Consider the following 12,919-nt stretch of genomic DNA (forward strand, 5'->3'; position numbering starts at 1 on the left):
ACATTCTCATTGAACATTATTTTCCTCTTTCCCCTCCTCCCTTACGAAGTAATGCAGCTGGTATCTATTCACAGTGGCTGTCTGACAGTAGGCAGTAGTCCCATTGCTTCAGGAGTATGTCATCCATAGGTGGACAGCGTAGAGATGGATGCGCTCAGGATCAGGTCCTGCTTTACGATTCTGTTCGTGCAGCACTTGCAATGCAGTTTATTCTACTGGAAAAACAAAACAAAACAAAAAACCAAGAAACACTTGCAGATTACCATTATACTTGAATATTTATGACTTTAATTATTCTAATTGACATTTTTAATTAGATTGGAAGCAAAACTCCATTGGATATAGTGAGTAAATGAAAAATGATTGCATGTTGTGTATTTTCATTTTTATTTAAACTTCTTGTAGTATTTTGCAAATCCTTGTATTCACTCTGATAAAGCCTGAAGAAGAAAAATCACAACTCTTAACTAGCATGCCATGTACTTCAATCCACTGCATGTGTGCTGCTTTCGTTTCCGTTGGATTTCCTTCTTGCCGTTGCTTACAGCTCAAGCTTTGCTAGAAAGTCTGTTGCTTTTCCTCAGTCAGTCCTAGGAGCTGCGAGTCAAGTGCACGTACCTGACTGGCATGACATTTTTCTGGATGTTAAAGTAACTTTGCATTTGTTAATGTGAAATGGAACCAACACTTGTCTGTTTTCTGGAAGTTTGTGGCCAATTTCAAAGTGGTTCAGAAAAGAAATGTAAATTACACGTCTTCAAGTGAGTCAATTCAAAAAGCACTTGTGCGTATTTCACAATAAAGGCACAAATGAGAGGAGAGTAGCAAAAATACCATTGAAATGCACATTTTTAAAATTGACTGTCACTGTATTTCACCAGCGCTCAAATTTTCTAGCTAAAAAGGAAATTTTTTAAGGATAATAATTTCTCTAAATAAAAGCCTTCCTATACCTTTTACACAAGCATATGAAATTTTGCAAAACTTTCACTGAGTAAGAGGGTCCTTAAACCAAAGTATGAGGCTTTACAGAACCTCTCAGGTAGAATTTCTGGCCAGAAAGAAACATGATATATGTGATTCGAGTGTGAAAGTTTCAGGTTCAAATCTCTGCCCTGAGTGACAAAGAAGTTGGACTTCTACATCCCGGGAAGTGACCAACATATGATGCTGGTTGGTACTGGGCAAGATCTCTTGCTCTCCTTTGGAGCTGTCCTGCTTCCTATAAATACTCAGTGGGTGAGAATCTCCTGTATAACCCACTGAGTATGGCACTCGTATGGCTTAATATGAAACGATTTCGTATGAAATGGAAGAGCTCCAACAGAAGATTAGTGTCCCATGTGAGAACAGCCAGTGGCCAGGAGGTCTGCTTGAATTTTGAGATTTAGATATGTTTAAAGACTTGAACATTGTTCTCTTATATGCCAGGTAAGTGTCCTGTTTGTCATGGTAGTGACTGTTCTGGTAGGTTATTGGATATTTAAACTTTGTACTGGAAGAGTTGCATGGAACTACTAATAAATTTCTTCAAGACTCAGTCTGCCTAAGCTCTTGTGAAACAACTTCTTGCTTATGTTATTTTAGCTTCACCCGTAATCTACACACGTGAGTGAAATTGATGTAAACACTGATTAATCTGATTTTTTTAAAGTCTGATTTTAGGAAAGTGTATCAGACACTGGGTTAAGGATGTGTATTGGTTTTAACCTGATCAAATTAAAATACTTTGATCATTTGTTTTTACAAATATGGAGAGAGCTTATAGGATTGCTTGTCCCCTCTGAGGGTATGTTTGTACCACTTCACCTTTGAATTATTCAATCAAGAATAATTCTCAGATTTAAAAATGTGCTTCCCTGGTATAAAGTAATACAGAAGTTAATTCTATTACTCTTTTCTATCTCATCTGAAACAACTGATGAGAGTCTTCAATCTTGTGCTGGAAAAGCCTTTGTTTAAAAGAAGCTGCTGCTGGTATGTTTTCCCCCAGTAGAGACAATTATCTATTGCAATTTATCAGGAAAGATGAGATTCAAAGTGACATCCTAGCTGATATATTTTTATTCAGTTCTGAAAGTGACATTAAAAATTGTTACTAATTGCCACTTCTGAATGACCTTGTAAGCGATAAGCTACACCGCTCTGTAATTATTGCAGAAGAGCAATGTTCAACTATTTCTTTTGTCTTAATTGCCTTTTGATCAGCTCTTCGCATGTGTGAAAATTTCTGAATGCTGTTTGCTTAATAACCTTTCAGAGTAAAGGCCGTTTATAGATTATACACATGTAATCTAACGTTTTGCCATTTTATCATTAGTATTAAGAGCACCAAACTGAAGAAGTTCATTAACAGTGCTGGAAGTATACGTGTTGGAATGTAGAAGTTGCCTTAGTCACTAAAATAGTAAAGCTCTCAAAGAAAAGTCACTTTAACTTCAGTGTGGTTAGATCAAACCTTTAACACAACTACAGCAGTGCACTTAGATGGCTGTGCCTGGAGGTGTGGGTGCATGACGGCTTGTTCTGAATCACGCGTTCTGTTCTCTTTTAGGATTTGAGATAGCACCCATCGTTACAGTGTCTATGGTTTGAAGTTGCTTATGACATCTTCCTTTCAAAAGTGTAGCTTAAACCTCTTATGCATGATGAAAGTAGTATCTCCTTTTCTGCCTAGTGGTAATTTTAAATTACTGAGATGCTCCATGAAGCTTTTTTTTTTTTTTTTTACCTAGAGCTGCATTTTAGAATATATTACAGTCTATAAGAACTACCCTGACTCATTAACTGGCATTATCTGAGTCAAAAAAAAAAAAAATGGAGGGGGGGAAACCCCCATACCATATCCTGCCATGTAATCCTTTATTATAACCACAGAATAAAATCAAGCAGTAAAGCCTCTTATGTCTGTAAATACCCTTACCGTACAAATAAAATAAAATTGTGAGAACTGAAAATGTTATTAATCTTCATACAGAGCTGGGGGAGAGAAGACAGTTTCTAATAGCAGCCTTGTAGTGCTATTAGTTTGTAGCAACAGAACTGAATAATTGACATGTTTTATCTTACTTTGTCTGCATCCCACTCCCAAAGCATTCAAGTTCCTGTTTCTGAGTGTGAAGAAGACTTTACAAAATAATTACATGCAGTGTTAAATAGCACTGTAACGGGAAGTGAAGGGGTCGTGCTGGGAATTTCCAAGAGGCAGAAAGAGAAGTAAGGGTATCCTTGCCTTTTAAAAGGTTATAACCTAACCAAAGAGAACTGTGCCCACCAATTTCACTTGTGTCTCTGCACAGTTCTGACATCTGCTTAAAATCTGCAGACAATCAATATATAGAAGTGTAATCAGCTAAAAGACATAATTTCAATGGCACAAGAAATTAGAACTGAGATACGCTGGGATATTCTCCAGTCAGCCACCGGTAACCGTAAGCTGTTAGTAATTCATGCTTATTTGTCCGTCTTCAGTGAAATGCGTTGGCCAGCTTCTAGCAGGCAGGTGTGTCCCGCAGCACAGCAGACACGCTTGGATTGCTCTGTGGATTTAAGCTTCCATGGCTGTCAGGGCTGTCCATATTGTTTTGAGCTATAAATTCACCTTTTTTAGAAACAGATTCAACTGTGGGTAGCTTCTGCAAGTATACTCTAAGATGGAAGCATTATGGAGCTAGAGCCCCCCAAGGACATCCTGCTTTATGTGTTCTTATAACAAGTATATGTAATTTACTATAAATGCATTCTTAGAACCATAGAAACACTGGTGAAACTGGAGAATTTGCTTGGTAACTGGGACCTGGTACTTTTTGTCTCTTTGAGCGTGATGTTCATCCTTCACATGACTTAGTTTTAATTGTTGTAAAGCAGCGCTTGACAAGGCATACTAAAAAATTATTAGTGCTGTGTCTTTAATCTTCCTCTTCTTACTCTCCTTTATGATTTCTCTTTTTGCACTGGCTGGCTGGCTGAGAGCTACCAGGTTTACCATCAAATTCTTGTTTATGCTTGACTTTATGATGGAGACATTCAGCTTATGAGTAATAAGCTCATTAAGGTTAGTTTGCATCAGCCTAAGCTGCTTTAACTCTAAGCCATGGAGATGCCTTTTGTGAGGGGCTCTCCAATCCCACAATTTGTTCCTTTAGAGCCTTAATTTTGTCAATTTTCTGTGTGGTTTTTTTCATCTACTCGAAAGGCAATTATCAACCTTGTTCTAGGAGACTTTTGCAGCCTTCTGACAGCTTAAGGAAAGTATTTCTATGTTAAGATTTTGATCCTGGAATTTCAACAGATGATGATAAATGTAATTAAAAGTGATTAAATTAGTCTGCTGTGCTGGCCTTATGGACTCAGAGTAAAGGCCAGTATTAGGCAGGCAGAGGAACAGGGTTAGTGCTTGGGTTGGTTTGGTGGGATTTTTTTCGTTTCTTTACTCACTAGAGAAAATCAGAATGCTTTCACGTATTCAGGGCTGGCTACTGCTTCACCCTGTTTACAGCTATCTTGTATAAGAGAAGAACAATATTTTAAACTGGAGGTGGCTCTGCATGGTAGGACCAAATGTGTTTCCTAACCCTGCCTCAAACCTACAGAAAAACTGGTGTGGGATTTTTTTTTTTCCTTAGCTGCAGGGATGTGTTAAAATCTGTATTACCTGTTAATACACACACCCACTTGCTCATGAGTGGTATTTGCATCAACGCACATTTGTTTCCCAGTCCTGACATACACAAATAAACAAAATTCCTGCTTAATTTTCTAGCTTTTCCATAGGATTCAGATTAGCGTCCTTGTAATAAGAGATTTGTGACATCTTATGCATTATTAATACTAGCTTGTATTCCAGTTTGATTTTTGGATAAATTTGTCCTTGATCTATTAAAGACTAATTTGTTACACCGAAAGTTCAGGCATACATCAGAGTTTAGGATATGCCATCACCTTGCCGTGTAGGCAGGTAAATTCTGTACCTACCATAGGCTTTCACTGGCTTCTTTGGAGACTATTCCATGTTGTCATACCCTAGAATTGTCCAGATTGTCACAAAAACTTCCTTTCCTCTTTTTCTCTTGCAGTCTTTTAGTTTATTCCTTACTCTGTCAAAAAAAAACCCTCAAAAAACCTGTGTGAAAAATTGACTTCTAACCTTAGAAACATTACAAGTCAGTCGTAGTTACCTGTCATGCTTTTCTTTCCTTTTTACTATCTCCTCTTACTCATTTTCTGTAAAATGCTAATTTCCAGTCACAAAGGTATTTGGAGGCCAATTCTTTGGGTAGTTATTAAGTAAAAGGCCATGCACGTGAGCAGTGCGACTCAACGAATGTTGAATGCTCAATATTGTTGTCAATACTGTGTGTGATTTCCTTTGCTAAGTTGTCAGGGTTCATGGGCTATTGTGGAGTGGTGCTAATCCATAGTTCCTCCTTCTAGGTGGACAGAAATGCCCTGTTTGTTAAGCCTTAAAATGCTTTGGGATCCCTTGAAATGAAAAGGATCATATAAAAGTGTGATGCTTGTTGATGTTTGTAGGAGTTTAAGGATGTGTTGTGTTTCGGAAGATTGTCATTATAGGAGCAGGTTCTACTTTGATAAATTATAAAAATGACTGTGAATGACTCACAGCTCGGTTATAATTATTCCCAGTGCTAATTATGTGTCAGAATTATCCGAAACGCTGTATCAGACATGGCTTGCATATGCATTACCCATGTAATCATGAAACTGCGCTTTTTCCAATGTAAACTTACTGAGGGCTCTACTCCACAAATCCTTCCTTTTGAGGGCTCCTTTCTCACCCAAGCAGGCCCTGTGATTTTAGGGAAACTAGTTAATCAGGGTGAGGATGTTCATGTCAAGCTTTTAAACTAGTTTTGTAATTTTACCCTGTGGGGAAAAACTTGAAAATACTTTACAGAAAAGCTTGTGAAGTATTTATTCCTCCTAGTCCTTCAATACTCACTGCGGACAGCTGAGGACAAAATATATCTTTGTCTGCTGATTTATAGTCCGTGAGAACTTGTCCTGTCCAATGCAAAGATGTTTTAAGACTGTCTTTTTTTTTTATTATTTTTTAAAATTTTATTTATTTTCAGCTTCTGGACAAAACCAACAATATGTTTGAGGAATCTGATTCTGCAGCTACGAAAAGTCCTTTGCATTTAGCTGTAAGTATGAGACGTGTAAAGTGTTTGATCATTATCTCCTAGAATAATTCCTTAAATCTCTGTCTTTGAAGCGGGTTTAATCATAGTCTGTTTTGAAAAAGCTGGGAAGGGATGTAGGCCTAGATGTAACAAAAACAGGTTCTGGGCTGGAATCGTTAATTAAGTTTTTGACAGTGGAAGCTCCTGGTTCTTTCTGACTCTAACACTCAGGTAAGAAGGCGGCACAGGCACTGAAGTGAAATTAAATGGAAAGTTGCAACTTTTATTTGTAACTAGTTTATAAATTTGGGGCCGAAGCTTGAGCCTATGGCTTTGATCATGGAATGGGATACTCTGATGTTCTCCTGGAGATACGCAGAGTGCAAAAAACTGTCTGGTACACAGCAAGGTGTGGGAAAGCATGCTTAAACCCCAGCAGTGCCCTGGGAGCGTGCCATGGAAGCTGTGCTATCAAAAGGGGATCCAGCAGATGTGGCCTCAGGGATCACAATAGCTCCCGTTTCCCAACAGCTCAAGATTCGTCATACCTCTTCCCAGTTTTCTTGTGCAGAATCACAGAATAGTTGAGGTTGACATGGACCTCTGGAGATCAGCTAGTCCCACCTCCGAGTTAAAAGCAGAGTCAGCTAGAGCAGGTTTTCTCAGGGCCGTGACCCATCACATTTTGAATATCTCCAAACATGGAGAGTTCACAGCCTCCAAGCAATCTATTCCAGTGTCTGACCACCATTTAAACACATGTCTGTGTTTGAATTTGGACCCTCTTGTCTTGTCGCTGGGCACCCCGCAGAAGAGCCTGGCTCTCTCTTCTTTGCTCCCCCATCAGGTGTTTCTACACATTGGTAAGACCCCCCTGAGAATTTTCTTTTTGAGGCTGAACAGTCCCAGCTCTCTCAAACTCTCCTCATACGTCTTTCACAGACTGGCTCTTCACTGAATATCCAACCTCACCATGAAGCTGCCCTCCTCTTGAAAGGAAAGCAACTTGCTTACTCAAAAATAGGGGCAAGTTTTAGTTCTGTAGCGATCATATCTCTCTTTCCCAGTCAGCCAGAAGAGCTCTGACCTGACATTTGAATTACTCACACGTAATCTGAGGGAACAAGAGCCAAAACAGTTGGGTTAAAAGGCTGAGTTTGTCACTGAACTCTTCTCCCCATCTTTTTTTCTGCAATTTGAAGCCTGCAGAAGGAGACTGTCACTCCCGAGCCCAAAGAGAAGTTAAAACCTGCACTATCACCAACACAAATTCTTGTGCTGGGAAGGGACTTGCCCTGCAGCTGGCCAGGCAGCAAACTCGTTTCCTCTCTGGTCCCTCTCGGGCAGAATCCTTGCAAGGACACTGCCAGTGGCTCTCCGTCTTGTATCTGTTGCTGGTTAACAGCAGTTCATTCACCTGAGACACAGTTTAAAAATAAAAAAAAGCTTACATAAAACATCACTATTTCACAGTTCAATTGCAGCTATCCAGGAGTGTCTCTGACATTTGTTTCAAACCCTCCCATGTGTTGGGTGCCTGTGGTCATCCTTCCCCAGGTCCACACAAATGTCTCCACACATGGATCCAGAAAGCCAGCAAACTACACCAAAACATGAAGTCCTGTCAAATGACTAGATACGACACAGTGGCCAAGGCCTCTGCTTACAGACATTTGACCCTAGATTGGAAATAGGATTTAGGAACAAGGGATGGACTAGCAGCCAGCAAAATACCCACCTGCCATTCTCTAAGGCTATGGTACGTGATTATGGTGATGGTTGAGTAAATGACTGCACAAGGCAAACCAACAGGAAGAAAAAGTCAACTTCATTATCCTTTCAAGGAGAGGATGGGCTATACAATCTGCATGGCACCTTCAAGATAGATACCTCATATTGTGTCAAAGATCAGGTTGTTGCTAGTTGTTTTCTAAGTAAAATTGTCATGAAGAAGAAAAGCTGACAACTGCGTCGGAGTATTTTCTGTGTTATGGGTTCCCTGTGCCCTGATCTCCCTTTGCTTTTCTTTTTCTGCTTTTGCCTTTGCTTTCCTTAAGTAGTTGTCTTGGTCTAACTGTTTGTTCCCTGCACTGTCCTCTTCTTTTGAACTTTTGACCATGGTCAATAGGAGCAAGCTGCTGCCACCACTTAGCCTTGAAATTCAGTGGCTCTTTGGTTCCTTCATGCTTGCATTTCTCTTCTGTTTTCATTAATTGCTTCAACTCTGGTAACACTACTCATATGTTCATATATACGTTCGTATAAATAAAAAGGATGTTCTCTGTGAGTCTGGCAGTAAGGAGAGGAGGGCAGTCCCTACAAAGCTGAATGAAATGTTTCCAGTTTCTGGGGCTATCCACTGGGTTTTTGCAATGTCACCTGTGTTTGTGCTGTTGGCCCAAATGTGGCTGTAGGTCTGGAAGGGCATCTGCTTGTCCGCTGTAGATCTACCAAATGATCCTATTGGCAGGAATATTCCATGAAGCATCAGCTATAAACAGCAGGTCAAGTTGGTGTCGGTATTTGCACAAAAATCTGGTTTGAGAATTGCTTTCATTTAGTTGGAGGCCAGCAAATGTGTTGAATTTAGCGCCCAGTTAGGTGATAATCCATGCGACCTCTGACCAGCATCACTAGTGAGTTTTTGAAGTAAACATTTCCCTGAAAGATACTGTAGAATGTGAAAAATGAATTGTTGATTCACCTGTGCTGAACTGGCAAGTTATTGCCTGAAATTCCTCACCTTGGGTTGTATTAGAAGGTTAGAGCAAATCAACAATCATAATTTCTGTCCCTAAACACTAGGAATTTTTTAGTTTCTTGGCTACAGTGTAATTTGGGAAAATTCTTTCAAGTTGAAGAGAGAGTCATAAGGAATGAAGAAAACTGTGTCATTTCTTCTGTGTTTAGGAGACTGTGACAACAATGGGTTTTATTCACGTTTTATGTGGGAGTCTTTGAAAGACAAGAGTTGTGTTCTTTACATGACTTATTTCCTATTTCTAGGCCTATAATGGTCATCATCAAGCCTTGGAGGTCCTTCTCCAATCTTTGGTAGATCTGGATATTAAGGACGAGAAGGGACGCACTGCTTTGGACCTGGCTGCGTTTAAAGGACATGCAGAGTGCGTGGAAGCTCTTATCAGCCAGGGTGCTTCTGTCACTGTAAAAGACAATGTCACCAAAAGGACCCCCCTCCACGCCTCAGGTGAGTGTGGTGATCTGTTACGCTTGTGGTATACGCGCTACAACACAGAAGCAGTTACCTTTACCTACCTACTATCCCTATGCACATTTCTTCTCAACGGAAGAAGGAGATTTTGACTTGTACTGAGGACTGCTGCTTGTTTGCTGAGGTCCTACAGTTAACTCTTGTCTTTCATTTCCTTGGTCTTTTTTCCTCTGTTCCAGTAGTTCAGTCCTCCCCCATACAAAATCCCATATTTTTCCACACCACTACTGCTCTGCCCTTACCTGCTTGCCTCTACTTTACCTTACCTCTCTATTACCACCTACTCTTTAAGATGTGTGATGTTTCTCCTATGACACCTTCTCGTAATGGTTCCTCACCTAAAAAATCAGGGGAAGAGAGAACACTTGCCTCCTTGCTTCTCCTAAAGAAGAAAGGTTAAATATACAGGTAGGCTCTCATTGGTGATGAAAGTATCCTGGTGTTCAAAACTTTCAAAACCTCTGCCTTTTGCAGAGGCAACACTACAGAAATTCACCCCCTTTCAGACCCGTCCTGAGCTAGCTTGTGAACTTGCTGTTGCTGAGAGTCTGCTCCATTCCTCATGTGTTGAGTGTTAATTATGCAACGTGCATAATTAACTGGGAAATGTAGAATTTGCCATTTATTTAAAGGTTATTATTAATATGTACCTGTCAGATAAATACGCAGGGGTGCCAAAGGGAATGGTGCTCCTCTGGCGGTTCATCGGTACAGCATAGCAGTGACCTCTAGTGGGAAGTAAAATTAATACTTCATTGGATAACAATTATTTGAGGGCCAGACTTAATTATCTTTCTGTTTATCTTTTACTTTGCTTAGATTAAAATGCATATACATCCTCTAATACCAGTTTGCTCTCTGTGGGATCATATAAGTGCAACCTGGAAGCATAAGGTCAAATAGACTATTATCAATTTTGTGTGCAGTGCTGAAGAAAATGTGCATAGTAGATCTTCACAGCAAACTAAAAAATGCTTTCTGCGTTCTTAAATTTTGCATCAGAACTGAGTACATTACTCCCCACAATAAACTACTGATATAGAGATGTGCTACCAGAGCTTACATATCAGAAGTTTGAGACCAGAATAGTGAGAGGGGGTTTTAGCTGTTTTTGATAAAAACACAAAATAGTAAATCTAGCTGATCCTCACCCTGTTAAAACTGTTGGTTTAATGAATTTAAATCAAGATCAGTGCCGCCACAAAAATGGAGCTGTGTTGGTCAAGAGCTTTCCTATAGTCACTTCAAACATAGCTTGGGGTCTGATGATGAACAAGGTGTAATTTTGTCTGGTACATCATCACTATAGCAATGATTTTGCATTTATTTAAAAATTTGGTTATAGTGACATAGGTTTCTTGTTGTCACAGCTGAATTGTAAGGGTTCTGCAGTACTGAGAAAAGTAAATGGTAACAAAGTCATATTTTTGTTAGCAGCTCTAACTTAAAATATGGATTCATTGAATAGATTTGTTGAATAGAATTGAGTAGATTTGTTGAATAGAAGGTGTTATTTTAATACACACGTTTCTCACCTTCATGCAGATTCTCATTGTGGGTTTTTTCCTCCTATTTTAATTTCTTTTTTATTGCCCCCTTCACTGTAGTATGAGTGCCTTCCTTGTAAAACCAGTAGGAAGATTCATTGTAAACTTTTCTAGATTTTAAATTTTAAAAGATTGGAAGAAATCTTCCAGGGATACAAGCAAAATGTTCTTTAAATCTGCAGTGGAAAAAAAAAAGTTAGGTGTACGTTTAAAAAATGGGGGGGAAAAAAGGCAAGAAGCAAGAATGCCCTACCCACAGGAATGAGACACTAAAGAAAACATGTACCTTAAGAAGGGAAAATACTGCACAGACAGGTTGAACATTTGAACTCAGTAAAGGAAATTTATCACTGTCATGAATTTGGAGGCTTTAAAATGGGAGATAAGTGCACTTTGGGTAAATATCATTAAGACAACATTTAGGTCAAGAGCTTTGCAGAGTTCTGTGGAAATTAGCTCTGGAATAAAGCTTCTACCTCCAACTATTATGAAAAGCCACTTGCAATCTGATGATTTTTATTATGCTGTTTCATAACAGTATATTTTGTTTAGGAGTCTTTTAGCAAAGAACTGTGCCGCCTATCGGAAACTCTCTGTGGTGCCACTGCAGTATCCAGCATTTTTTATTTGCGATACAAGTCTAAGAGGTAAATTGGCACATTTTGAGAAATCAAACAGAATTCTTGCTGAATTAATCCCTTGAGTGACAGTGTGCATTTGCACACACGGAAGTGAATACTTGCATGTGTTTCCTATGCACTGGAAAGAAACAAGAAGGCATGTGTGCCCATCCCCTTAAACGTGTTTGCCTTCATTCCTTCTAATTACACAAGCACAATTGCAGAACACAACAGTTAAGGAGACCTGAAGTGGTGGATTGGATTACAGGATTCTGCAGAGCTCCGTTCAGTAAAGGGATTTGTAACTTTAGTAGAGAAATCACCTAATTGAAGTATTTCTTCTTTCTGTCTGTCCCCTTCAGGGAATAGACTTCCTCTGACCTCATAATATGAAGAATTTCCTTAGCCTAAATTATATGTTCCCTGTATAATTTTATTACCACCAGTCTTTCCTCTGGCTAGCTTTGGGAATCCGTTGCAAATGTTCCCCTGGTGTTAGTGTTGTAGCTCTGTTGGCAAACCTAATGTTCCCTGCAGGGTCTGTAATGCTTAGCAATCGCTGGGTCAGCTCCTAGGAGCTTCTGGGAGTATCTGTTCTAAAATTCATTTACCAAAATCCTTTGCAGACGTTGGTGTGAACAAGTTATGATTTCTTTTCCTCCTGCTGGGAGAAAGAGCAGATTTTTTTTTTCCCCCTAAGCCAGTGACTCATCAGCCCCGCAGAACTGTTTACATGTTATGTATATGGCATTACTTAGTGGTAAATAACTAAAAATGTCTTTTATTTTTCTGGGTAGACCAACTAAGATTATTTTTGGATGAGTGATTTAAATGTGATGATGCCTGCCCATTTCTCTGCCAGAATGATATGACATAGGTGGTGTCCAAGGGTTTTGCCTCAGCCCACAGGGTGTAGGCAGCGTGAATGCACGACTTGCTGTAATAAGAACACGATCTATATCTACCGAGTACCGGAATTATTGTTTTTCAAAGAAGAAAATACTGTTCTGTTCATCCCATGAGTTGGATAAAGCTGAAGCCTTTAAGCCAGCTGACACACAGATGGGTTTCCAGTGTCAAGCCCTGCAAAACGTAGTAATTCAGAGCTGTTTTCCAACAGCAATGGGTTACATATTAAAAAGCAAACCCCATTTTTGAGAAGTAGCTGTGGCTTCCAGTAATGTTAAACTAGAAAAGCTGGAAAAACCCAGACGAAATTTTAGTCTCTGGTATTATGTGCTGTTATGTATATGACATTTGTATCGTTGGTCATTCTTTGCAGATGCTTCTTTTTTCATAGCAGCACTGAAGAACTTGCTTGTACGGTGCACACAAAATTAACGAGCCTTGTCGACGTACTTCCTACTGTGTTCC

The 12,919-nt window shown here is 39.5% G+C and overlaps 1 protein-coding gene across 4 annotated transcripts in view; it reads left to right on the forward strand.

The window, feature by feature from the left end:
• ANKRD44 (ankyrin repeat domain 44) overlaps positions 1 to 12,919 on the forward strand; it is a 144,394-nt gene that overhangs the window by 113,956 nt on the left and 17,519 nt on the right. For all 4 annotated transcript variants that reach the window (XM_075153609.1, XM_075153610.1, XM_075153612.1 and 1 more), the window contains exons 17-18: positions 6,096 to 6,167; positions 9,153 to 9,354. In XM_075153609.1, the coding sequence (XP_075009710.1) occupies positions 6,096 to 6,167; positions 9,153 to 9,354 (274 nt within the window). The remainder of the gene's footprint in view (positions 1 to 6,095; positions 6,168 to 9,152; positions 9,355 to 12,919) is intronic.

This window comes from Calonectris borealis, chromosome 6 (genome assembly GCF_964195595.1).
Source record: "Calonectris borealis chromosome 6, bCalBor7.hap1.2, whole genome shotgun sequence".
Classification (NCBI taxonomy): Eukaryota; Metazoa; Chordata; class Aves; order Procellariiformes; family Procellariidae; genus Calonectris; species Calonectris borealis.